Source organism: Coregonus clupeaformis, chromosome 9 (genome assembly GCF_020615455.1).
Source record: "Coregonus clupeaformis isolate EN_2021a chromosome 9, ASM2061545v1, whole genome shotgun sequence".
Taxonomy (NCBI): domain Eukaryota; kingdom Metazoa; phylum Chordata; class Actinopteri; order Salmoniformes; family Salmonidae; genus Coregonus; species Coregonus clupeaformis.
In genome coordinates this window covers 43,211,130-43,237,161 of record NC_059200.1, presented here as the reverse complement: position 1 = coordinate 43,237,161, position 26,032 = coordinate 43,211,130, and the positions used below count along the sequence as shown (strand labels likewise).

Genomic DNA, 26,032 nt, shown 5'->3' with positions numbered 1-26,032 from the left:
GAGGATAAGTTCATTAGAGTTAACTGCACCTCAGATTGCAGCCCAAATAAATGCTTCACAGAGTTCAAGTAACAGACACATCTCAACATCAACTTTTCAGAGGAGACTGTGTGAATCAGGCCTTCATGGTCGAATTGCTGCAAAGAATCCACTACTAAAGGGCACCAATAAGAAGAAGAGACTTGTTTGGAATAAGAAACATGAGCAATGGACATTAGACCGGTGGAAATCTGTCCTTTGGTCTGATGAGTCCAAATGTGAGATTTTTGGTTCCAACCGCCGTGTCTTTGTGAGACGCAGATTAGGTGAACGGATTATATCTGCATGTGTGGTTCCCACCGTGAAGCATGGAGGAGGAGGTTTGATGGTGTGGGGGTGCTTTGCTGGTGACACTGTCAGTGATTTATTTAGAATTCAAGGCACACTTAACCAGCATGGCTACCACAGCATTCTGCAGCGATACGCCATCATCTGGTTTGCACTTATTGGGACTATCATTTGTTTTTCAACAGGACAATGACCCAACACACCTCCAGGCTGTGTAAGGGCTATTTGACCAAGAAGGAGAGTGATGGAGTGCTGCATCAGATGACCTGGCCTCCACAATCACCCGACCTCAACCCAATTGAGATGGTTTGGGATGAGTTGGACCGCAGAGTGAAGGAAAAACAGCCAACAAGTGCTCATCCTATGTAGGAACTCCTTCAAGACTGTTGGAAAAGCATTCCTCATGAAGCTGGTTGAGAGAATGCCAGGAGTGTACAAAGCTGTCATCAAGGCAAAGGGTGGCTACTTTGAAGAATCTCAAATCTCAAATATAATTTGATTTGTTTAACACTTTTTTGGTTACTACATGATTCCATATGTGTTATTTCATAGTTTTGATGTCTTCACTATTATTCTGCAATGTAGAAAATAGTAAAAATAAAGAAAAACCCTTGGAAGAGTAGGTGTGTCCAAACTTTTGACTGGTACTGTATATTATTATTATTATTATTATTATTATTATTATTATTAATAATAATATTATTTTTAGCTAAACAGGTGGGGCTCAATGCCTGAATGAAGGGTCGCCACTGGTGAGGTAGCTAACGTTAGTAACATTCCAGGAGTGGTAGTCGTCGCTTGAATCAAATTATAGACAGAAAGAAGGAGCAAAGCCTATCGGTGTTGCTGTCGTTTGATGAAGTGGTTCTCCCAACTTATATAAAACTTTGGTATGTGAGATATGTGGTGAGACCATATGTACAGAAGCCGCTGCAGTGTTACAATTGTAAAAAATTTGGACATGTGGCAAGTGTTTGTCAAAGGAATAAATACATTGCATTTGAAAAGTCAGATTAAGCATGTTGTTGTAATGGTGATGGGAATCATGTTCCCGAGTTCCCGGAGTGCCCTGTAAGGATGGAGATCGCAGTAGCTAGGTTCAGGGCCATCCAGCAGATCTCCTATGTGGAGGCAGTGAAAATAGCTGAAGGAGTGAGTAGAGAGGAGATGGTAGTGGATGTCCCACAGTCTGCAGTGAATGCCATTCAGGAGAAGGATCCCGACACAGTAATAGTGAAGAAGGTGGACTTTGTTGCGTTTATAGCGATAAATTGCACTAGTCAAACTAACAAAAACTGAAAGAAGCTAGACATCATTGTGAAGGCGGCAAATAAATGTTTGGATCTCCAGGACTTTACAGCCAAAATGTTACAGGGAGTAGGCCTACTGAAGGAGGTTCCCTCCTCCCAGGTTCCTGAGCCTGTGTAGTGATCTGAATAGACATTTAAATCTGACTGAAGGAGTAGTGTACAGTTTTTTGTTTTTGTTTGAAATTCAGGGTAGTACAGTAGCGTGAATTTCGTTAGTGTTTTTGTTTTTGGTAATTAGTATGAATTTGTTCATCCAAAACATATTTTGTTGTTGGTGTATTTTTTTACTACCCCGTACAGTAGGTGGCAGCAATACACCTTATGAGTGTAGTCTGCCAATAAACCTCAAAGAAGAAGAAGAAGAAGAAGAAGAAGCTAATGTTAGACAGTTAGCATTTTCCTTATCAGATTTTCTGACCTCGTCGTTGTACAGTAGTATAAACTGTGTCTCATGAGTGCCTGTCTGAATCGGAGAGTTTAAAGGGCTTTCTGTATACAACCAGCTAGTTTGCTACCTAAAGTAAAAAGGGATGTCAAAGCGGCTGCGGAACAGAGAGGTCTGCGCTGATTGTAGCTCCCAGGGTAAGCTAAACGATGGCTGGCTAGCCTTATTAGGAATTTAAGTAGCATGATAGCTAGTTTATGTTAGCAATTGTATTTCATGTAATGGTAACCCAAGCTATTTTAATATTTGCTTGCTTGAATTTCACGTTCAATGGGATTCCCATTCTGTTTGATTGCTTGTAGTTCCAGCAACGCATAGCTTTGCTTGCAAGCTAAACTAGCTGCTAGTATGACAATGTCCAAGAAGAATGGGGAAGTCAGCTAACATTAGCTGTCTGTTGCTAGTTAGCAGCTGGTAGCTCTCAACTTTGTTATTGTTGCTAGCTAGTTAGCTTATGGCTAGCTAGACTTTACAATAGTCTTTGTTTTGTCACTTTAGCTTGGGGTATATCTAGTTTGTAGCTAAGTAAACGTATGACATAAGTAGCTAGGGAGCTGGCTGAAATCATGAAAAAGAATGCATGCAGAATGATGTGTGCACTGGATGCGTGACTCTTTTAGTCTTCATGGTTTGTGTGGACTCGGAGCCTTTGTGGTAATATTGAGTCTAAAGGTGTGTGTGTGTGTTCCAGGCCCGTGCTGGGCCTCAGTGAACAGGGGCGTGCTGATCTGTGATGAGTGTTGCAGCGTCCACCGGGGTCTGGGCCGACACAGTTCCCAAGTCCGACACCTGACCCATACACAATGGCCCCCCTCCCAGCTACAGGTGAGCACCTCACACAAACAGCTGTACTGACACTCAAGAACAGTCGACTTCTTCAAATGTTGTTTTCCCTTACCAATTGGTTGTATTGTTTGCTTCCTTTGTAGATGGTTCAGAAATTGTACAGCAATGGGGCCAACTCCATCTGGGAGCACAGCCTTCTGGACCCCTCGTCTATCACGAGTGGGAAACGCAAGGCCAACCCCCAGGACAGAGTCCAGTGAGTGGGCCACATTTCAAACTTTTAGTTGAAGGTTAAACAATAGAAATTTAAACCAACGTGATGACAAATCTGAGCATCTCATCTCACCATGATTTATCACTCTCACAGTGTGGGACTGTCTGTTGTTTTAAAGTGCCATTGGGGTGAGGTTTGCCTGGACAGTCTGAGGTTTGTAAGTGTGATTTCCTGTTCCCTTTACAGTCCCCATAAAACTGAGTTCATCAAGGCCAAATATCAGATGCTGGCGTATGTCCATCGAATGCCCTGTCGAGAGGATGACAGTGTCACCACAAAGGACCTCAGTAAGGTGGGAGATTACAGCCAGACCACGCCCTGGATTGCAGGCTTCATTGCCGTTGAGCTCATTAATTTACCAATTTATCAACTGTTTTTATTATCTGTTAGCTAACCAAACCTTCCTTTGGTGTACCCTCTAGCAACTCCACTCCAGTGTTCGGACTGGGAACTTGGAGACGTGCCTGAGACTATTGTCTTTGGGAGCCCAGGCCAACTTCTTCCACCCGGTATGTAAATTGTCTGTAGAGAACAGTTGCCTGAAATGTATCAATACATAATAGAATGATAATGAGCCTGCACACTATTATACCAGTGCCCACACACAGTGTCCAGTGTGTCATTGTATTGGGGTGGTGTGGCCTGTCCAGTGTCTCATTGTGTTGGCCTGGTGTGGCCTATTTGTCCTTCAGGAAAAAGGAAACACTCCACTGCATGTAGCAGCTAAGGCATGCCAGGCTTCACAGGCAGAGCTGCTGGCTGTGTATGGGGCGGATCCCGGTGCCCTAGACACAGGGGGTAAGACCCCTATTGACTACGCAAGGTAAAGCAGTCTTTCTACTCTTTCGTACTGCACTGGAGCAATCCATTACCGCTGATGGTGACACAACTCTTTCCCAGAGTACGGTTAGTGAGGCTGCCTAGTACTTACATTTATTAGAAGAATGATGTAAATGATTACGGATACTGAATAAACTGCAACTTTACCACCTTTGGTTTTATTGTAAAGAGGTCTTAAAAATATAGTGCTATGGTTGACATTTACAGCAAACATAAATTGACCTCACTGTCACTAATATTGATGTGGAAAAGAACCTTTTATTCCTGTTCCAATCAGACAAGCAGGCCACCAGGAGCTGGCAGACAGACTGGTAGAGATCCAGTATGAACTCACAGACCGCCTGGCATTTTACCTCTGTGGGAGAAGGCCAGGTAAGAGTGGAGAAGAGGCATTGACAGGGAGATAGTGAATAATTGAAGCATGATATGGGCTGCAGGTAGCCTAGCGGTTAAGAGCGTTGGGCCAGTAACCGAAAGGTCACTGGTTTGAATCCCTGAGCCGACTATGTGAAAAAAATCTGTTGATGGTTTCCCCTTGAGCAAGGCACTTAACCGTAATTCCTCCTGTAAGTCACTCAAAGTCAATCAAAGCTTGATGGTGAGTTGGTTCTTTGAATCTGCTGGGGGGGCAGGACCAAGTTTGGGAAACTCTATGCTAAATGACTAAAATGTAAATGTCAGTCGTTCTAATCTGACTGTGTTTGTCTACTAGATCATAGAAGTGGACAACACTTCATAATCCCACAAATGGCTGACAGGTAAGAACTGAACCAAATTTAATGGCATGCTTATGGAGAATGGGAATGCTGTTCAGACGTTGGTGTTTCAGTGGCATTTTACAAAAACCTCTTCTCAAAGTCCTGATAAACCAGCTGTGTGTATCCATCCAATGGCTTAGTAACTGACGTTAAAACGTAATGCATTTATCACACCATCCTTGTTTCTCTCTTTGCTGACATATCTTGATGGAAAAGAAATGTGTAAGTATGTCAACTGTTGTCTATAGTTTATTGTCTTGAATGTACTATATAAACTGATGTGTAATTAACAAAAATAGAAACCCAACATGTAAAGTGTTGGTCCCATGTTTCATGAGCTGAAATAAAAGATCCCAGAAATTGTCCATACTCAAATTTTGTGCAGCAATTTGTTTACATACCTGTTAGTGAGCATTTATCCTGTACCAAGATAATCCATCCACCTGACAGGTGTGGCATATCAAGAAGCTGATTAAACAGCATGATAATTACACAGGTGCACCTTGTGCTGGGGACAATAAAAGGCCACTCTAAATTGTCAGTTTTGTCACACAAGACAACAGATGTTTTGAGGGAGTGTGCAATTGGCATGCTGACTGCAGGAATGTCCACCAGAGCTGTTGCCAGAGAATTGAATGTTCATTTCTCCACTATAAGTCGCCTCCAACGTCGTTTTAGAGAATTTGGCAGTATGTTCAAACGGCCTCACAACCGCAGACAACGTGTAACCACACAAGCCCAGGACCACTACACCCGGCTTCTTCACCTGCGGAATCGTCTGAGGAGTATTTCTACCTGTAATAAAAGCCCTTTTGTGGGGAAAAACTCATTCTGATTGGCTTGGCCTGACTCACCAGGGGTGGGCCTATGCCCTCCCAGGCCCACCCATGGCTGCGCCCTTGCCCAGTCATGTGAAATCCATAGATTTATTTCAATTGACACATTTCCTTATATGAACTGTAACTCAGTCAAATAATTGAAATTGTTGCATGTTGCGTTTATATTTTTGTAAAGTGTGTATATATATATTTTTATTTTTATTTTGTCTACAGCAGTCTGGATTTGTCCGACTTTGCAAAAGCTGCAAAGAAAAAACTCCAGTCTGTGAGTGACAGTATATATTTTTTCCAAACATGGTTTTATTATGGTCCTTTTAGACATACCAGTGATGTGATTTTACTGTGGCTTGTGATTTCAGCTCACTAACCATCAGTTTGAAGAGCTTGCCATGGACGTTTATGATGAAGTGGACAGAAGAGAAACTGATGCCGGTGAACTGACATTGGACGTGTTTGTAGTGTTTGATTTCACTAGGTGTTTTATTGATTATTAGTATTTTTTTCACAAAACAATAATGTATATTTCTGTTCTGTCTTTGCTGTATCAGTGTGGCTGGTCACTCAGAACCACAGTACTCTGGTAACAGACACAACTTTGGTGCCTTTCCTCCCTGTCAACCCTGAGTACTCATCCACCAGGAACCAGGCAAGTCACCTAAAAATGTCTTTCAATGTTATGTCAAATTGGTTGGTCTCTTTCCCGAGCCTTTAGGTAAATGTTATGCATTTGATTGAAGAGCCTACACTTCCCGCACTGCTGCTTCATAATGTTGTCTTGTGGTCATTTGTTTTTCAGGGCAGACAGAAGCTAGCAAGGTTCAATGCACATGAATTTGCAACACTCGTCATTGATATTTTAACTGATGCCAAACGTCGGCAACGGGGGAACTCCTGTGAAAGTCCCAGAGGTATAGTACAGTAATCTGAAGCTACATTTATTCAAATATGGTATTTATGATTTGATCCAGCACCTGATTAGAACAAAGCTCATTACTGTACCCACCAGGGCATGGTTGTTGCGTGGTCCACTCCCCTGACTGTTGCTCTCTCTCCTCAGAGGACATAGAGCTCATCCTGAAGGGAATCGGCAGCCGTCATGGGAGTGAGAACCAGGATAATGAAGACCAGCCAGATTATGACAGTGTGGCGTCGGATGAAGATCCAGAGCGGGAACCAGCCTCTGGGAAGAATGGGAAAGATCACAGGACCAAGGTAACACCATATTTGTATTTTTTTAGTTTAGTTTTTCATTACCATTAATATTGTAACGGCAAAGCCATTAAACTCTCCGTTCCACCATGCTTCAGAGCTCAGAGTCGTCTGACCTATCTGATGGACCCATCACAGTACAGGAGTTCATGGAGGTGAAGAGCGCCCTCACGGCCTCCGAGGCAAAGATACAGCAGCTGCTCAAGGTCAATTGTCACCTGAGTGAGGAGATCCGGATGATGCAGAGCAAGGTACATTTATGACTTGGGTATTATAACAACTAACTGTTCCCACAGTAAGTCTAGTGGCTTTGTGCTGATGCAGATGTTTGCAGTCCCATGAGAGAGAGAGAGAGAGAAAGAACAAGGACTGCTCCCTTGTTGTGTTGGTCCTTCTCATGTTTCTCATGTTGTCAGTGCAAAAAAGGGTAACCTGTTTTACAGCATTTTAGAACTGGATGTGCTTGGGTGGGGACACATTCAGATTGTAACATTGTACATGACGTGAACATTTAGCTCATTCAAGGAAGCAGCTGATTTGTTGTTTTCTCATGAGTAATTGAGAACAATAGTCTTGGAGTATCTTTCATGACCAGACCAGGGCTATTGACAGAAAAGGAAGTGAAAACACAGTGGAAGGTAGGGCTGACTCCATTTAGTAAATCTCGGTCGACGAACAGCCTACAGACAAAACAATCTATATATATATATATATATATATATATATACACACATACAGTGGGGAGAACAAGTATTTGATACACTGCCGATTTTGCAGGTTTACCTACTTACAAAGCATGTAGAGGTCTGTAATTTTTATCATAGGTACACTTCAACTGTGAGAGACAGAATTTAAAACAAAAATCCAGAAAATCACATTGTATGATTTTTAAGTAATGAATTTGCATTTTATTGCATGACATAAGTATTTGATCACCTACCAACCAGTAAGAATTCCGGCTCTCACAGACCTGTTAGTTTTTCTTTAAGAAGCCCTCCTGTTCTCCACTCATTACCTGTATTAACTGCACCTGTTTGAACTCGTTACCTGTATAAAAGACACCTGTCCACACACTCAATCAAACAGACTCCAACCTCTCCACAATGGCCAAGAACAGAGAGCTGTGTAAGGACATCAGGGATAGAATTGTAGACCTGCACAAGGCTGGGATGGGCTACAGGACAATAGGCAAGCAGCTTGGTGAGAAGGCAACAACTGTTGGCGCAATTATTAGAAAATGGAAGAAATTCAAGGTGACGGTCAATCACCCTCGGTCTGGGGCTCCATGCAAGATCTCACCTTGTGGGGCATCAATGATCATGAGGAAGGTGAGGGATCAGCCCAGAACTACACGACAGGACCTGGTCAATGACCTGAAGAGAGCTGGGACCACAGTCTCAAAGAAAACCATTAGTAACACACTACGCCGTCATGGATTAAAATCCTGCAGCGCATGCAAGGTCCCCCTGCTCAAGCCAGCGCATGTCCAGGCCTGTCTGAAGTTTGCCAATGACCATCTGGATGATCCAGAGGAGGAATGGGAGACGGTCATGTGGTCTGATGAGACAAAAATATAGCTTTTTGGTCTAAACTCCACTCGCCGTGTTTGGAGGAAGAAAAAGGATGAGTACAACCCCAAGAACACCATCCCAACCGTGAAGCATGGAGGTGGAAACATCATTCTTTGGGGATGCTTTTCTGCAAAGGGGACAGGACGACTGCACCGTATTGAGGGGAGGATGGATGGGGCCATGTATCGCGAGATCTTGGCCAACAACCTCCTTCCCTCAGTAAGAGCATTGAAGATGGGTCGTGGCTGGGTCTTCCAGCATGACAACGACCTGAAACACACAGCCAGGGCAACTAAGGAGTGGCTCCATAAGAAGCATCTCAAGGTCCTGGAGTGGCCTAGCCAGTCTCCAGACCTGAACCCAATAGAAAATCTTTGGAGGGAGCTGAAAGTCCGTATCGCCCAGCGACAGCCCCGAAACCTGAAGGTCTGTATGGAGGATTGGGCCAAAATCCCTGCTGCAGTGTGTGCAAACCTGGTCAAGACCTACAGGAAACGTATGATCTCTGTAATTGCAAACAAAGGTTTCTGTACCAAATATTAAGTTCTGCTTTTCTGATGTATCAAATACTTATGTCATGCAATAAAATGCAAATTAATTACTTAAAAATCATACAATATGATTTTCTGGATTTTTGTTTTAGATTCAGTCTCTCACAGTTGAAGTGTACCTATGATAAAAATTACAGACCTCTACATGCTTTGTAAGTAGGAAAATCGGCAGTGTATCAAATACTTGTTCTCCCCACTGTATATACACACTACCGTTCAAAAGTTTGGGGTCACTTACATTTACATTTACGTCATTTAGCAGACGCTCTTATCCAGAGCGACTTACAAATTGGTGCATTCACCCTATAGCCAGTGGGTTAACCACTTTACACTCAGCAGTGAGGAGAATGTGGCAAAGAGCTTCCTAGGGTTAGAGGCAGATGCTTGGAATTTAGAGTGGTAGAAAGTGGCCTTAGCAGCAGAAACAGATGAAGAAAATGTAGAGAGGAGGGAGTGAAAAGATGCCAGGTCGGCAGGGAGTTTAGTTTTCTTCCATTTCCGCTCAGCTGCCCGGAGCTCTGCTCTGTGAGCTCGCAATGAGTCATCAAGCCACGGAGCTGGAGGGGAGGACCGAGCCGGCCGGGAGGATAGGGGACACAGGGAGTCAAAGGATGCAGAAAGGGAGGAGAGGAGGGTTGAGGAGGCAGAATCAGGAGATTGGAGGGAGAAGGATTGAGCAGAGGGAAGAGATGATAGGATGGAAGAGGAGAGAGTAGTGGGAGAGAGAGGTTGCGGCGGCGCGTTACCATCTGTGTAGGGGCAGAGTGAGTAGTGTTGGAGGAGAGCGAGAGAGAAAAGGATACAAAGTAGTGGTCGGAGACATGGAGGGGAGTTGCAGTGAGATTAGTAGAAGAGCAACATCTAGTAAAGATGAAGTCAAGCGTATTGCCTGCCTTGTGAGTAGGGGGGGACGGTGAGAGGGTGAGGTCAAAAGAGGAGAGGAGTGGAAAGAAGGAGGCAGAGAGAAATGAGTCAAATGTAGACATAGGGAGGTTGAAATCTCCCAAAACTGTGAGGGGTGAGCCATCCTCAGGAAAGGAACTTATCAAGGCGTCAAGCTCATTGATGAACTCTCCAAGGGAACCTGGAGGGCGATAGATGACAAGGATATTAAGCTTAAATGGGCTAGTGACTGTGACAGCGTGGAATTCAAATGAGGAGATAGACAGATGGGTTAGGGGAAAAATTGAGAATGACCACTTGGGAGAGATGAGGATTCCTGTGCCACCACCCCTCTGACCAGATGCTCTCGGGGTATGCGAGAACACATGGTCAGACGAGGAGAGAGCAGTAGGAGTAGCAGTGTTTTCAGTGGTAATCCATGTTTCCGTCAGCGCCAGGAAGTCGAGGGACTGGAGGGTAGCATAGGCTGGGATGAAGTCAGCCTTGTTGGCGGCAGAACGGCAGTTCCAGAGGCTGCCTGAGACCTGGAACTCCAGGTGTGTGGTGCGTGCAGGGACCACCAGGTTAGAGAGGCAGCAGCCACGCTGTGTGAGGCGTTTGTGTAGCCTGTGCGGAGAGGAGAGAACAGGGATAGGCAGAGGCATAGTTGACAGGCTGTAGCAGATGGCTACAATAATGCAGAGGAGATCGGAATGAAATGAACTAAACATCTGGGAAAGGAGAGAGCAGGGCCTCCCTCACCAAAAAAAATATAACTCTCCCAACTTCCACCTCAGAAACTATAATTGTTTCACTGAACCACCCGAATAAAACTCTCCCAACTTCCACTTTAGAAATTAGAATTGTTGTAAACTACAGCGGTTCAATGTTTCAATGAATAGACTCAACTTACTTTATTCAGCTAGCTAACTATGACGCCATAGCTAACTAGCATGCTAGCATCCAATAACACACAGTTTAGCACCAATACTTGGTTACAACAAACTACCAGTAGTGTGTGAACACACTAAACAGATAATTCGTGTCCGTGTCTAGTTCTTTCATAACGCAGCAATAATTAAACGTTGGCTAGCTAGCACAAATATATTGTATTTAGCTACCACAGTACAGCTAGCTGGTAGTGTTGGCTAGCTAGCAATGGCTGCTGTGTTGACTTTGTTTGAAAAACGGCGTCGCTGCGAACGAATGTAGCTGGCTAAAAGGATATTGTTTTTAGTTGCTACCGTTGCTAATAGCTACTCGCCAGCTAATCCAGGAGGTGAGTTAGCTAGCTAGCCGTGCTACACCCGGCACCGCCGAATACAAAAGTAACCTACAATAACTACATACAACAACTACCCACAACAGCCCACGATGCCTACCTATACTACCTATTAATATACAGCCCACGATGCCTACCTATAATACCTAACTACAATCTAAATACATAGTTTAAGCCTTACTCGACAAAGCCCAAGCTATGTATAAAGCCAAACTTACCCAACGCCAGCTGTCTGGGTGGCAGACTGCAATCAGTAGCTGTAATTAAGTACAGCAGCTACCAACCACCTAACGTTAATGCCTCGGATAATGAGGTTAGAAAAACAGCTGAATGGTAGGCAGCTAGCTGGCTCAATCACAGGTACTCTTAAGCGTGAAATAACATTGGAAACAACTAACCACAGTTGCTAAAAGTTACCAGTAGCTACCCGCTAGCTAGCTAGCTAGCTTTGTTGGTCCAAGTAGTGGGTAAGCTAGCCTCGTGCTTCGCCGGGGTCCGCCGAATACAATACTTACCTACAATAACCTACAATAACCTACAATAACTACCTGAGTAAACTACCTATAATACCTAACTACAATACCTACCTACAATCTAAATACATGGTTTAAGCTTTACTCAACACCATATAAGAAGCCAAGCTTACCTCCTGCTAGAGAAAACACAACCTCTCCCGACAACCGCTCCCGTCCACCTTTGTGTATATATAGTGTTTTATAAGCATACATGCCTGTTAGTGTCAGTTTATAACTGACATGACAATGTGCGTTCCAGGTCGTCTGTTTCAGTCGTACTGCGAAGATGATCAACATCTAACTTGCGTTTAGTAAGCTTGTAGATGCGCAGTGTGACAACTAAAATCCCGACTTAGAAATGTCCTTGTTTTCCATGAAAACATACATTAAATGAGTTTGAATTGGAAATATAGCAAAATGCATAGGAAATGTAGTCATTGACAAGGTTAGAAATAATGATTTTTAATAGAAATAATAATTGTGTCCTTCAAACTTTGCTTTCGTCAAAGAATCCTCCATTTGCAGCAATTACAGCCTTGCAGACCTTTGGCATTCTAGTTGTCAATTTGTTGAGGTAATCTGAAGAGATTTCACCCCATGCTTCCTGAAGCACCTCCCACAAGTTGGATTGGCTTGTTGGGTACTTCTTATGTACCATACGGTCAAGCTGCTCCCACAACAGCTCAATAGGGTTGAGATCCGGTGACTGTGCTGGCCACTCCATTATAGACAGAATACCAGCTAACTGCTTCTTCCCTAAATAGTTTTTGCATAGTTTGGAGCAGTGCTTTGGGTCATTGTCCTGTTGTAGGAGAAAATTGGTTCCAATCATGCGCCGTCCACAGGGTATGGCATGGCGTTGCAAAATGGAGTGATAGCCTTCCTTCTTCAAGGTCCCTTTTACCTTGTACAAATCTCCCACTTTACCACCACCAAAGCACCCCCAGACCATCACATTGCCTCCACCATGCTTGACTGATGGCATCAAGCACTCCTCCAGCATCTTTTCATTTGGTCTGCGTCTCACAAATGTTTTTCTTTGTGATCCGAACACCTCAAACTTCGATTCGTCTGTCCATAACACTTTTTCCAATCTCTGGATAAGAGCGTCTGCTAAATGACTAAAATGTAATGTAAATGTATTTGGGAAGTTTTTCCCATCCTTCTCTGCAGATCCTCTCAAGCTCTGTCCGGTTGGTTGGGGAGCGTCGCTGCACAGCTATTTTCAGGTCTCTCCAGAGATGTTCGATCGGGTTCAAGTCCAGGCTCTGGCTGGGCCACTCAAGGACATTCAGAGACTTGTCCCGAAGCCGCTCCTGCGTTGTCTTGGCTGTGTGCTTAGGGTCGTTGTCCTGTTGGAAGGTGAACCTTCGCCCCAGTCTGTGGTCCTGAGCACTTTGGAGCAGGTTTTCATCAAGGATCTCTCTGTACTTTGCTCCGTTCATCTTTCCCTCGATCCTGACTAGTGCCCCACTCCCTGCCGCTGAAAGACATCCCCACACCATGCTTCACCGTAGGGATGGTGCCAGGTTTCCTCCAGACGTGACGCTTTGCATTCAGGCCAAAGAGTTCAGTCTTGGTTTCATCAGACCAGAGAATCTTGTTTCTCATGGTCTGAGAGTCTTTAGGTGCCTTTTGGCAAACTCCAAGCAGGCTGTCATGTGCCTTTTACAGAGGAGTGGCTTCCGTCTGGCCACTCTACCATAAAGGCCTGATTGGTGGAGTGCTGCAGAGATGGTTGTCCTTCTGGAAGGTTCTCCCATCTCCACAGAGGAACTCTGGAGCTCTGTCAGAGTGATCATCGGATTCTTGGTCACCTCCCTGACCAAGGCCCTTCTCCCCTGATTGCTCAGTTTGGCCAGGCGGCCAGCTCTAGGAAGAGGCTTGGTGGTTCCAAACTTCTTCCATTTAAGAATGATGGAGGCCACTGCATTCTTGGGGACCTTCAATGCTGCAGAAATGTTTTGGTACCCTTCCCCAGATCTGTGCCTCGACACAATCCTGTCTCGGAGCTCTACTGACAATTCCTTCGACCTCATGGCTTGGTTTTTGCTCTGACATGCACTGTCAACTGTGGGACCTTATATAGACAGTTGTGTGCCTTTCTAAATCATGTCCAATCAATTGAATTTACCACAGGTGGACTCCAATCAAGTTGTAGAAACATCTCAAGGATGATCAATGAAAACAGGATGCACCTGAGCTCAATTTCGAGTCTCATAGCAAAGGGTTTGAATACTTATGGAAATAAGGTATTTCTGTTAAAAATATATATATACATTTGCAACAATTTCTAAAAACCTGTTTTTGCTTTGTCATTATGGGGTATTATGTGTAGATTGAGGGAAAACAATAATTGTATCCATTTTAGAATAAGGCTGTAACGTAACAAAATGTGGAAAAATTCAAGGGGTTTGAATACTTTCCGAATGAACTGTATATTATGCTACACGAGACACCTGTCTGATTCACACCTGTCTGATTCACACCTGTCTGATTCACACCTGTCTGATTCACACCTGTCTCAGTAGACAAATCCATTGTGGAGGCTGCGGGGATGGCTCACCAGTAGTACATTTACCATTCATTCCCATCATTTCTAATCTACAATGTTTGTTTGGTTATGGATTTTTTTTAATGCATTCAATTTATTATTATTATTATTATTACTACAGTCTTATACCGTTCTCATTGTCGGAATGGACACGTTGTTTGCGGACCGCACAACCTAGGCTACACTTGTGAGGGGAAAGTTTTGGTTTATTTCATTCCATTTACGAGTTGTCAATTTATTAATTGTCTTTTGTTTGTAGCGCCCCTGTCAATGTTGAGTAAGGACGCGCATCTGATTATGCATAGGAGTACGCTTAGGCTACCTGGCCTGCATGCAAATGTAGGCCTATAAATGTGCCCGTTTGCGGAACTGATCGTTTTTCTGTTCTATATCGTGGAGCTCCGCCCCATAGGGGAGCTCTGCTCCTATTGGTTTACCCCGCTGCCTAGGCAGCGAACAGCCTGAGACAAAATTATGCACACACCTGCAGCCAATAGGAGTACATTGTCGACGTGATTCATGATGATGACTGCTTGTCTAGCTTGCTAGCTAAGATTGTGAAGTATGAAGAGCACGGACTTGAACCCGATCGAACATCTCTGGAGAGACCTGAAAATAGCTTCCCCTCAATCAGCCTCCCATTATCTTCAGCGACTGGACTGGACTGAAGAAGCCGATAGAAGACTCAGGATGAAGAAAACGCCGTTGATTTTCCAGGTCATCGACGTCGTACTAAAATGAGCACACCCTGAGATGGCTGCCAAGAGGAACAGTGACATTGAGCTCTGAAAATAGCTTTTGGGGGTGGAAAATCTCAGGGTGTGCTCATTTTAGTTATGTTTTGTGTGTTTAGGGTCACAGCACGCCAGGGACGGCCTCATTAATCCCCCACTATGCGCCAGCTGCGCCCTCCTTTCTTTGAAGGAGAGGAAGCAGCGTTGGGCATTTTTTAGGGAGGATATTCCTCTTGAGGATGTGCTATCAGTGTTAGCCTCAGCTTCTGAGGCATCATCTGAGGGCACTGACTCAGGAGATGACAGGGCTATTGGGGAGGAAATTGATATTCTATTGGAACAATCCATTACACTGACCCAGATGTTTAACACCCCTTTTTCCCTCAGGAAAGTGAGGTCATTTACATCACTGGGTGATGATGCCACAGCCTCTCTGCGCTCTGATTTTCCATGGCTCATTGAGAGGACTGCTAAACGGCTGGAGATGAAGCTGCCCCCCATTCCCTCAACCCGGAAGTGGACATGATGGAGGGCGGCCCTTACTCTCGCTACTGCTTGCCGTTGTGCCCGGCGTCAGACGGCGGCCTCCAGCAGCAAGGGAGTGGGCCGCGCCCCTCCTACAGCGCCAGAGGTGCCGACCATTCCGCCGGCGAGAGAGGACATTAAAGTGTCATCCTGGAATCACCCGAAGGGCGGCCAGAAGAGACGCCGTTTATGACATGGCGAGGGGGAGAGAACGGAAGACGGCGCAGGCCTTGTGTGACTGTGCCCACTGTCCCCCCCCCACCCTACTGTTGAGGGTATGGAGGAAACTGCATGTTGTGTGTCTAATAAAGAGTTGGCTCCAATTGACTTTTGTCACAAGAGAGCCCCTTTTCCATGATACACCCAAGACCGTTCAGGTGCCTTTACTCTCTCTCTCTCTCTCTCCTCCTCACCACTCTGAGTGTAGCACAGCCGGGTGCGTAGCTGAGAATACACATGAGGCAGGTGTGAATAAGGGAACAAGGCAGACATCTTTGATGAGCCGCTTTGTTATACCTCATAAAATCCTTACACCACAGACTGCTAGGAGTGTTGTGGTACAGGTTTCACATAGTAGCCTGCGTACACAGCCAGTTACTGGAACGATAACGCAATCGCTATTGGGAGACGGCGCTCTGACTCAGGCGAGCGCCTCAGTCAGTGCAGTTCAGACCCGTGCTGCGTTCACGGTGGGCTGGGACAACGAGGTTACGAGTATAACCAACGTGTCGGCGCTCCCGTTTCTCTCAGAACGCGCTCATGTTTCCTCTCGCTTTCATGGGAGGCCCGCCTTGAGCTGTTCCACCACTTCATTGTCGGGGAACAGCGGCGGCGAGGGCCGTAGAGGAATACAGGTCCTTACTACTGAATGCACCACATCCCCGGGAGCAAAGGAACAGGGGGCTATATTCGCCCTATTTTCCTGGTGCCCAAAAAGATGGGGGGAATGAGGCCAATATTGGATCTACGCGTTCACAACGAGAGCTTAGCCAAACAGCCCTTCCAAATGCTAACGACAAAACTTCTACTGGAATGTGTCCAGAAGGGAGACTTTTGTACGAGCATAGACCTAAAGGACGCGTACTTTCATGTGCCGGTACAGCCGCGTCACAGGAAGTTTATGCGTTTCGCCATTCAAGGGGTGGCGTACGAGTTAACGAGGATGCCATTCGGGTACGCCCTGGCACCTCGCACGTTTTCCAAATGTGTGGAGGCGGCAATAGAACCGTTACGTCGTCAGGGAATAAGGCTACTAGCCTACCTAGATGACTTACTGGTTCTCGCCCCGTCAGCAGAGCTGGCGTTCACTCACACGACACAGTGATTCATCTCACGCGTCTGGGGTTCGCTGTGAATTGGAAAAAGAGCGCGCCCTGGCCCAGTCATCAGATTGTCTATCTAGGGATACAGCTAGACACTGTAACGATGAGGGCTCGAATTTCAGATCCTCGACGGGCTGCCCTGTTGCTAGCCCTACGAAGGTTTTATCCGAATCACACGGTAAAGGCACTTTCGGTCATGTCACTCTTGGGTCTCATGTCGTCGGCCCATTCCGTGGTTCCGCTGGGACTTATGCCAGTAAATGGAATGTTTTTTCACAGTGTTGTCACAGAAAATGTGGACTACGTGTGTTGTCAGGTCGAGAGCATACTCTTATTCCTACAGTTCCTATGTGATAAGCAGCGCTCATCCGCCACCATGTAGGTGCTTGCGGTGGCGATTTAGGCTTGTCATGCGGGTTTGGCAGAGACACTGTTCTCAGCCACCCTCTTGTGAAACGTTTTCCTTTTGGGAACGCGGCGGCTTAGGCCAATGCCTAGAGCAACGCTTCCTCAGTGGGATTTGACTTTGGTACTCGAAGCGCTCTGCGAGCCACCGTTCGAACCATTGAATCAAATCCCCCTTAAGATGTTATCTTTGAAGACGACACTGTTGCTCGCTTTGACCACTGCTAAACGTGTAAGTGATTTGTGAGCTCTTTCGACAAGACCCTACTGCCTTGCCATTTATGGCGATTGAGCAGGACGGTGTTAAGTCTTAACCCGGCATTTATGCCTGAGGTTATTAAGAGCTTATATATATTACAGATCGTAGAGCTGTGGGCCTTCTCTCCCTCTCACCATGTTGAGAGGAGATAGGAACGGCTCTATCGCCTGTGCCCAGTGCGCTACGTGGAGCGCAAGGCGGCGATTAGATCATCGCCTCAGCTGTTTTGTGTGTCACGGTGCGGCGGCACTCCGTAGACCACTTTCTAAACAGAGTCTGTCTCATTGGCTTTGTAAGGCATTGAGACAGCTTATGAGGCTGCAGGGCGGCCATTGCCTCTGGGTAGAAGAGCCCAATCCACTCGTGGAGTAGCGGCTTCTATTACCTTTTTCAGAGGAACATGTGTAGAGGATAATTGCGCAGCTGCGTCTTGATCGTCACCGTCTCCTTTTATCAATTTCTACCTGTTAGATATGTCTTCTAACTCTCTGGTTCAGTCTGTACTCAGTGTAGCTGATGTAAGGACTTGAACTAAGAGAAAAAAGATGCAGGACCAGGGGGCTGGGTTCCCATTAGGTCAGCTTTTTTTCTATGAGAGAGACATGATTCCTGACTGAGGTTATCAGTACAGTAGAGGTAATGTATTTTGACCTGCCCACCAGTGTATAACTGTGTTGGGGCTGGAGGATGAGGGAAATAGTTTTTTGTAACCTTGTATTATATTACTATTAAACCAATCTTAAAATAACATTAGAGCATTATTACTGTCTGAGGGTTCAGTGCAGTGTTTGCTCATGTTTTTGTATATTCCTTTACCTATCAATCATTGGATTGAAGGTGGTGAATTGCTGAAAACACAAGTTATGATAGCACCTTGGGTTATATAACTGTTGTGTCGGTGATGGAGAGGACATCATATTGTTCCCTCTGCCCACTAGTCTCTGGTTAGCCTTAGACTGAGTGAGGCGGATTTACTGATAACACGGTCTAGGGCGACACCTTGTGATGCCTCACTGTGAGATCAGTTGTGTGGGAATATGGAGATACAGACTGTCTGAGGGATCAGAACAGTGTGGTTTTATGTCCTGTTATCTGCCCGCTAGCCTTTGGGTTATTCCTTAGGCTGGCTGCGGCGGTTTTACTGACGACACGGTGGGGGGCGACACTTTATGTCGCATCACTGTTGAGCGTCAGTTATTAAAGGAATATTAGAGCGGTAACTGTCTGCTTGTGCAGTTCAGTTGAGCTCAAGTATTACGTTCCTGCCCACTAGTCTTTGGTTTCCTTGGACTAGGGACGGCGGGTTACTGAAGATAGTGTTCAGCGACACTTTGTGTTGCGACACTGTAGTACCAGTAGTTATAGGGATATTAGAGCATTAACTGTCTGCTTTGTTCAGTTTAGTTTTTAGCTCATGTCCTCAATTCTGGATATGTCTTAACTCTCCCGTTCAGTTTGTACTCAGCGTAGCTGATGGGAAGACTTGAACTAGGAGAAAATAATGCAGAACTGAAGGGGCTGGTCTCCATCAGGTCCGCTCTTTTCTAGGAGAGAGACATATATGGCATAACTCCTGACTGACGTGTTCAGTACAGTAGAAGGCATGTTATTGATCTGCCCACCAGTGCATAACTGGGTTGGGGCGGAATGATGAGGGAAATAGTGTTTGTAACTTTGTTTACATTACTATTAGACCGGTCATATAATATTGACGGAATTGTGATGTCATCTATCTGCTTGTTCAGATTAGTATGACTCATGTTCTGGAGTCTACCCACTAATCTTTGGGGATCCATAGATTTAGTGTGGTGGATTACCGAATACACAGTGTAGAGTGACACTTTGTGTCATTCCATTAGTGATTTGGTTTTGTTTAACAGGATATTGAGGCACCATCTATCTGCTGGTTCAGATTAGTATGGCTCATATTCTGGTTATCTGCCCACTAGACATTGGCAATGCCATTGGACTAGGTGGGGCGGATTTGTACAGAGGACACAGTATATTGTGACACAGTGTGTCACAGTACTGTGGGACTTGGTCGCAGCCATTGCTAGGCCCGACCTTTTCATTTAAGTGGGAAGTGTTGGGCTCGGCAGGGAGTACATTTTGGAGCGTTGCGCTCCACCTTAAACCAATAGGAGCAGACCTCCCCTATGGGGCGGAGCTCCATGATATAGAACGATAGTTACCGGAGTTGTAACTCCAGTTCTATGAGTGGAGCGGAACCCCATAGGACTTAAGGCCCTGCCCGACCCCCTCTCGGGAGGCTGATTGAGGGGAAGCGTCCCCTCTTATAGGGACACCTGTACTCCTATTGGCTGCAGGTGTGTGCATAATTTTGTTTTGGCAGCGGGGTAAACCAATAGGAGCAGAGCTCCCCTATGGGGCTCCGCTCCACTCATAGAACTGGAGTTAGAACTCCGGTAACTATCGATTTCTTAACTCACCACCACTGTGGAGCTTCTCAAAGTAATTTTTTCTTCACCTCAAACAGCAAGTAAATGAAGTCTGTTTTTACATCAATTGAGAATGACAATAGTTCCTCAACGTAGCCTATTTGAAAAATCTTTCCAGCTCTCTTTCGATATCCACTCGGCGTGAAAGGGGAAAAACATGTAATGCTCTGATCTGGTGGAAATGTCATAAAATAGGCCTACCTGATTACATCTTATCTCTTGCGCAAATAGCCTACAGCTATGTCTGAGTCACTGACGTGGGAAACTCTGAGGGCCCAGAATATTTTATACAATGTTGCAAGTTTTCTAGTGCAAGCTTCAGGCTGGACCCAAGTTTATAGGATATTAATTTTTTTCACGATATTTTCTACCTGCAGGCTGCAGTGTTTTTATTTGTTGGCTTTATGGAGGCTATTTTTACATAGTTGGCAATACAAGTTAATTTTAGAATGTTTATTAACCACATGATAATGATTTTGAGATACGAATACTTTATTATAAATGAAATTAAACTGTTCCATGAAAATGTGCATATGAAAATCATAACTGGCACGCAGATCGGTAGAAATAGTAAGATAAATTGGTACTCCAAATAGAAAAGGTTGACAACCCCTGGTGGAGCCTATTACCTACAGGCAACTTCAGGAGCTTAATGGCAGAATCTGCGAAGGCCAGCAGCAGCTGGAGGATGGTTGGGAACAGGTGTTTTTTTCCCTCTGGTTAGGCTATCTTGATCTCTGGCTCCCTCTTGAGTCATTTTTGTGTCATAATGATTTAATCACAGTGTGCTTAAAGCATCAGACAAGCTCAGTAGCCTACATATAGTTGATTTTATTAAAACACACGCATTTTACAAGTTCGATCAATCGATTGATCGAAAGAACAGACTACTCTAGGTCGACCAAGATTATTTTCTAGTCGGGGACAGCCCTAGTGGAAGTGCAGCTGCGCTCTCTGGCCATGGCTTCCCTTTTTCTACAGAGATGGGTTCCCCTTTTCTACAGAGATGTGTTCCCTTTTTTTACAGTCTGGATGGAGAGATTTGTCTCTCTCTAAGCCTGCACTGATACTCTCACACCTCCATGTTATGGTCACCCTAGGTTTCACCCATAGGCCCTTTATTTAGGATATTACACAGAAATAAAGCTGACGTTCTGAACTGTTTTCCCCTCCAGCTGAACTCCCTGCAGACTGAGAACTCCTCCCTGCAATGGAAGGCCCCCAGGGGCCCGCAGCACCCTCCGGACCCCTCCAGCCGCCCCCCTGTCCACGGAGGCCGCCCCATGTCCATGTACGAGACAGGCTCGGGGATGAGGCAGTACCCCCACAGGGGCGACCCTCCTCGCCGTGACGACCGTCTCACCTTACAGCCCCTCCCTACAAATGTAAGTACAGAAATCACTCACACCGATCCCTCCTGGACTGTTTTATGACCGTCACCGTGGACTGGTGCTGTCAGCAATTTTGGTTTGCGGTAATTCCGTTTTTGTTTGTGCATTTATCCTCTCCCCCCTCCTCCTCTGGAATATAGTCGACTCCTTTTATGTGTAAACTTGGTTTGACCCCCTTCTAGATTGGGAGGGGTCCTTTGGGGACCGCCTCATCCTCCCTCCCTACCTTCCCCTCCTCCCTGTCCTGGTCGCGGGATGAAAGAGCTCGAAGGGTTAAGTACCGAATCTCCCCTCGAGAGGGTGGGGGCAGCAGCCCCATGGGAAGGGGTGGACTATCCCCTCTGCTTGTCCACTACTGTCCCTGTCCTCCTGTACCTCCTCCTTACCTCTGTCCTTTAACTGCTCCTGTACCTCACTACATCTCCGCTCAGCATCGCATGGCTGTCTGGCTGCATACACCACTGTGCTGCTGCTGTTCTTCATTGACCCTTATTCCCCCAGCCAGCACTGCCTTGTAGAGTACCTGAAAAACTTTTTTTATTTATTAAAATAAGCTGAAGTAAAAAAAATAAAAGAACCATCTGTACTGAAGCCTTTACCCGTACAGCAGAATTCATTGATCTTAATCTTGCACTAACAGCACCCACTGCTGTACCTACTGCTTAATGCCACACGGCGCTGGTCCCTGGTTTCAAACTTCCTACCTCTTTTTACTCTCTGCTTTGAAACCAGTTGAGGTCTGTTTAATATGAAATTGCTTTTTAGGTTCAGAGAGCATGATTCTGACGCGTATGCTTCATCAAGCACGTTCAGACCTCTGTAACATGTCTGTGCTGCTGTTCAGATGCTTTCACCAGATTCAACGGTTGTCTGCAAACTGAACTAAGAGATGACACACATCTTACTGTATCATTCATCCCATTGTAGGGTTGCAGCCTAGAGGGACAGAGCATGCTGGAGAGTGACTATGACAACACACCAAACCACTCAGAACTGGAGGAGTCCGGGTAGGACTTTTGATTAAAATCTCTATAGTAGAAAGATATGATATATTTTAGAAAAATTTAGGCACTTAGTCATGTGGCAGTCGCTCCTATACAAAGCGATCCACAAGTGAGGGAGAGCCTAACACTGGAACCTCTCCTCTCCCCATGCAGTCTGGGCAGGAACAGCAATTGGCTGGGGGATGGCAGTACATCAGATCAGGGGGAGGATGAGACTGAGGCTGACTCCACCCTACCCTTCACCGAGGACGTCATCTGTAAGACGGAGCAGATCACCAAGAACATCCAGGAGCTGCTGAGGGCCGCACAGGAGAACAAACATGAGAGGTAAGGTCAGGGGTCATAAGAACACAGAAAACACCAATCAGCAGTTAGAGAAAAGGTCTGTTGACTAAAAGGTTGTGTGTTCATGTGGAACTTGCCCTTCCAGTTCTAAATATAGGAAATTAGGCTGTCCATATATTGTTCCTTCATCCAACCTTCCAGCACCTGTCCTTCACCCTACTACAGTAATTGTTTTTTAGAGGATGTATCTTGTTTTTCTATCTTTCTGTTCTCCTCCTGAGTTCTGTTTTCATTGTCCTGTATTCCCACTCTGTCCTCCCCTCCCTGTGTTTTCCTGTCTGTCTGACTTCCTTCCTTACGGTGTGGGCTAGCTCCAGGCCAGGCAGTCTAGGCTGCTTCTCTGGCCTGCTGCCCTGCTGTGAGGGGGGCGGCCGCGGACGGGCCTGTCTCTACAGCCTGGTGCCCTGCTCTGACAGGGCTGTCTCTCTACCCTGCTGCCCTGCTCTGAGAGAGCTGAAGTCGCCCCGGCCTCCTCTCTCCAGGCCCCTCCTGGCTCCTGGTACTCTGGCCTCTGTCCCTGTCTCCCAGGCACTGTCACTGTCTCCTCTGTCTGTGTGCTGAGGGGCGGGGCTTGTGTCAAACGCAGCTGGCAAGAAACAAAGAGGATAATGTGTCAGATTCCCTTATGGAATGCCAAATATAGGCCTACAGGGCTTTTATATGTCAACACACAGGCTATCCTTATCTATATTTGTCTGTGTTTGGTTAATATTTGTGCTCTCAAGCGTTATCTTGGATTTCTTTTCTACGTTTTTGGATTAAATACAGAGACATATTCACACTGGCATTCATTTAGTGTTTATACAGTCCACTTGATTTTGTTGTCTTTAACACAAACCCTCACTATTGGCCGCCAATTGACTAGAGCTGTGTGGTATTTGCTTAGCTTTTGCGCTTGTGTACCAAACCTCACTCCAGCTGGTGACCAAAGAACACTGCTGAAGAATTTCACCCTGCCAATTTGTATGCGTCTTCTCAGTCACTTAGCTACTGGGTTATAACAGAGGCATTGTTATTGATTTGAAACAGTGGAAAGTTATGATGTATTCCGTTATCTGATTTTTAAGCCATGTGTTTTGTTTTTTTGTTTAAAAAAAAACTTTGTTGACGATATTGTCATGGCTTAACAGCCTCCACTACATTATGTTGTCTACGGAATAATACAGTACATGTGTTCAGTTTACTCAAATGGAGCACATGGTTGCTGTTAATGAACACACTGAGAATTCAGTATATTCTCTATTTTGTCTGCTTCACTGTGGACAACCGTTAGCCAGGGCTTCTCATTCTCTCAAATAAAGCTCCACCAGGATATCGCTGGCTGACTTTGCTCTTTTGAGAGGTGTTTCATGTAGGAAGGGAGTCAAGGGCTTGGCAAGCTTCTGTAAACATTCCTAAGTATTCTACATATTTGTTTAACAATGTTATTGAAAAAAAACAGGGCCGGAGTTTTCTACTAACATATATGTTGGGAAAAGGATCACTCCCTTACTTGACGTTTTCTTCCTCCTCCCCCCTCAGCTTTGTACCATGCTCAGAAAGGATCCATGTGGCTGTGAGGGAGATGGCCACTCTGTTTCCTAAGGTAAGCTGGGATGACCTCCATCAACAGAGACTCCTCCTTTGTATGCAAGAGCCAGTGAGGGTTTGTTTGGTAAACATGGATGGGAAATAAATGTCTTGCAGCTGGTGTTCTGTTGTTAGATGATGCACTCTTTCTTCAGGATGGAGAGAATTTAACACACACACACACACAATGGCAGTTAATCCGCCCCTTACACTCCAATGTTAAGTGGACCGTTTATTGCCTATGTTTTGCCAACAGTATGTTACCCTTCCCTGCCTCTTCTCTCTCCTCCTCAGAGGCCGTACTCTGACACAGTGCGAGGGTCCCTGCGGCTGCTCACCTCCAGTGCCAGCCGGCTCCAGGGGGAGTGCCAGAAGGCCACGCCGCACGACCCTTGCCCCTCCGACATGCAGCTGGTCACGCAGCAGGTCATCCAGTGCGCCTACGACATCGCCAAGGCTGCCAAGCAACTCGTCACTGTGACAACCAAAGAAAACAGCAACTGATTTTTAACCCAAAGACTAACATCCCTCTTGGATATTTGATAATATATGTTATTATCGCTAATTTCAAGTTATCAGTGTTACTGTTATGTTATTATTTGAATGCCTCCATTTTTCTTTAAAACGCTCAATTGGTCATAGTAGATTTCTAGTGAAGAACGTTTACAGAAAGTGTACCTTGCGAAACATGGGTCAACCCAGGGATTTGTCCATGGGTTTGTCTGTTATATATACTCATACTGCTAGAGGTTGACGACCTGCTTATCTGGGCTTACCTCATAGGAGACTAAACAGTTTTGCAACGTTACACATTTAAACATTTCTGGTGGCCGAACATTTATGTGGTTGCTGGGGTGCTTGTCCTTGGTGCGCTTCCCTATGCACCAATGACACGTGACTGTCCAAAGGTTTCAAACAGCTTTTTAAACAGTTAGCTTTTAACTTCTTATTCAATGCCAAACACATTGGGATTTTGAACATAGCTTAGTGGAATACTGCCTCATGAGTCATGATACGTCCATTACAAGGTTTTCATCAAGGTATTTTCCATGAATGCCATTTCAATGTTTTATGCTAAAGCCATAAAGGTGAGGACAACTGCCAAGCCAGTTTTACATTTTTTTAAAATATTTTTTTTTTGTAGTAGTTTGAGCTCAAAAGGTGAAGCCATACCTCTAATATACATGTACCTCACACACACATGACCAATATACATTTTGTTTTAGTGTATTTTGTAAAGAAATGTATCCCAAAGGGATACTCAAAATGGTAAACCACAATTCTATCATTTGTGTGATCTTTTTTTTATGAATGACTGAAAATGTACAAACATCTATTCTTAACTCATACAACCCTAATCTATATTCTATTTATGAATACAATATCTCACACCTATCTAACAAAAACATTTATTTTCATAAAATGTATGTTTAACAGTTAGTTTCCTCCTATATATTCCGTGCTGTTTGAAGACATGCAAGAAGTTTTCATCTTGGTGGTATATGTATTTCTATATATCCACCGGCAATCAGTTGTGCTCATGGTCGCTCACTGTGTGGTGTGTGTGTGGTGCTAAACCCAGTCTATGCCTTTGTGTGTCCCATGCCTTGATTTTGTCTTGATTATGCTGCTAGTGGTCAAACGTGCAACTAATAGGGTGTTAAGATGTGTTAAAAGCATTGGTTCTTTATATGTAATATGGACTCATCTATTAGGCATGTGAGGGTCATGTGTTGTCCAGGGATGTGGGAGTGATGATCAATTATGTGTGCCATTGAGTGTTATTATGAGCCTGACACAAGTCATACAGTTATTGCCTTTGTGGCTTAAATAAATACCTGCCTTTTAAAGTAATACACTTTAATTTATAACTGAA

General features: G+C 45.1%; 1 protein-coding gene across 5 annotated transcripts; it reads left to right on the top strand.

The window, feature by feature from the left end:
- The first annotated feature begins 1,987 nt into the window (after positions 1-1,987).
- LOC121573829 (ARF GTPase-activating protein GIT2) lies at positions 1,988-26,032 on the top strand. Of its 5 annotated transcripts, XM_041886154.2 has the most exons (22): positions 1,988-2,219; positions 2,774-2,907; positions 3,012-3,124; positions 3,329-3,434; positions 3,565-3,651; positions 3,835-3,965; positions 4,260-4,354; positions 4,695-4,740; positions 4,957-4,962; positions 5,793-5,844; positions 5,939-6,011; positions 6,128-6,225; positions 6,376-6,487; positions 6,637-6,791; positions 6,887-7,039; positions 21,023-21,232; positions 21,421-21,510; positions 22,166-22,245; positions 22,396-22,569; positions 22,899-23,086; positions 24,109-24,172; positions 24,451-24,537. In XM_041886154.2, the coding sequence occupies exons 1-21, from the start codon at positions 2,168-2,170 to the stop codon at positions 24,144-24,146; spliced, it is 2,193 nt and encodes a 730-aa protein (XP_041742088.1). In that variant the 5' UTR covers positions 1,988-2,167; the 3' UTR covers positions 24,147-24,172; positions 24,451-24,537. The 5 variants fall into 5 exon arrangements, with proteins under 5 accessions (XP_041742088.1, XP_041742085.1, XP_041742086.1 ...); XM_041886151.2 differs by lacking the exon at positions 22,899-23,086 and having other exon boundaries at positions 24,451-26,032; XM_041886152.2 differs by lacking the exons at positions 4,957-4,962; positions 22,899-23,086 and having other exon boundaries at positions 24,451-26,032.

Excerpts from the sequence above, each read along its gene's own strand:
- LOC121573829 (XM_041886151.2), top strand. The coding sequence starts at position 2,168 with ATGTCAAAGCGGCTGCGGAACAGAGAGGTCTGCGCTGATTGTAGCTCC. Across the intron at positions 6,488-6,636 it reads CTCCTGTGAAAGTCCCAGAG|AGGACATAGAGCTCATCCTG; the intron begins GTATAGTACAGT and ends CTCTCTCCTCAG. Across the intron at positions 22,570-24,108 it reads CAGGAGAACAAACATGAGAG|CTTTGTACCATGCTCAGAAA; the intron begins GTAAGGTCAGGG and ends CTCCCCCCTCAG.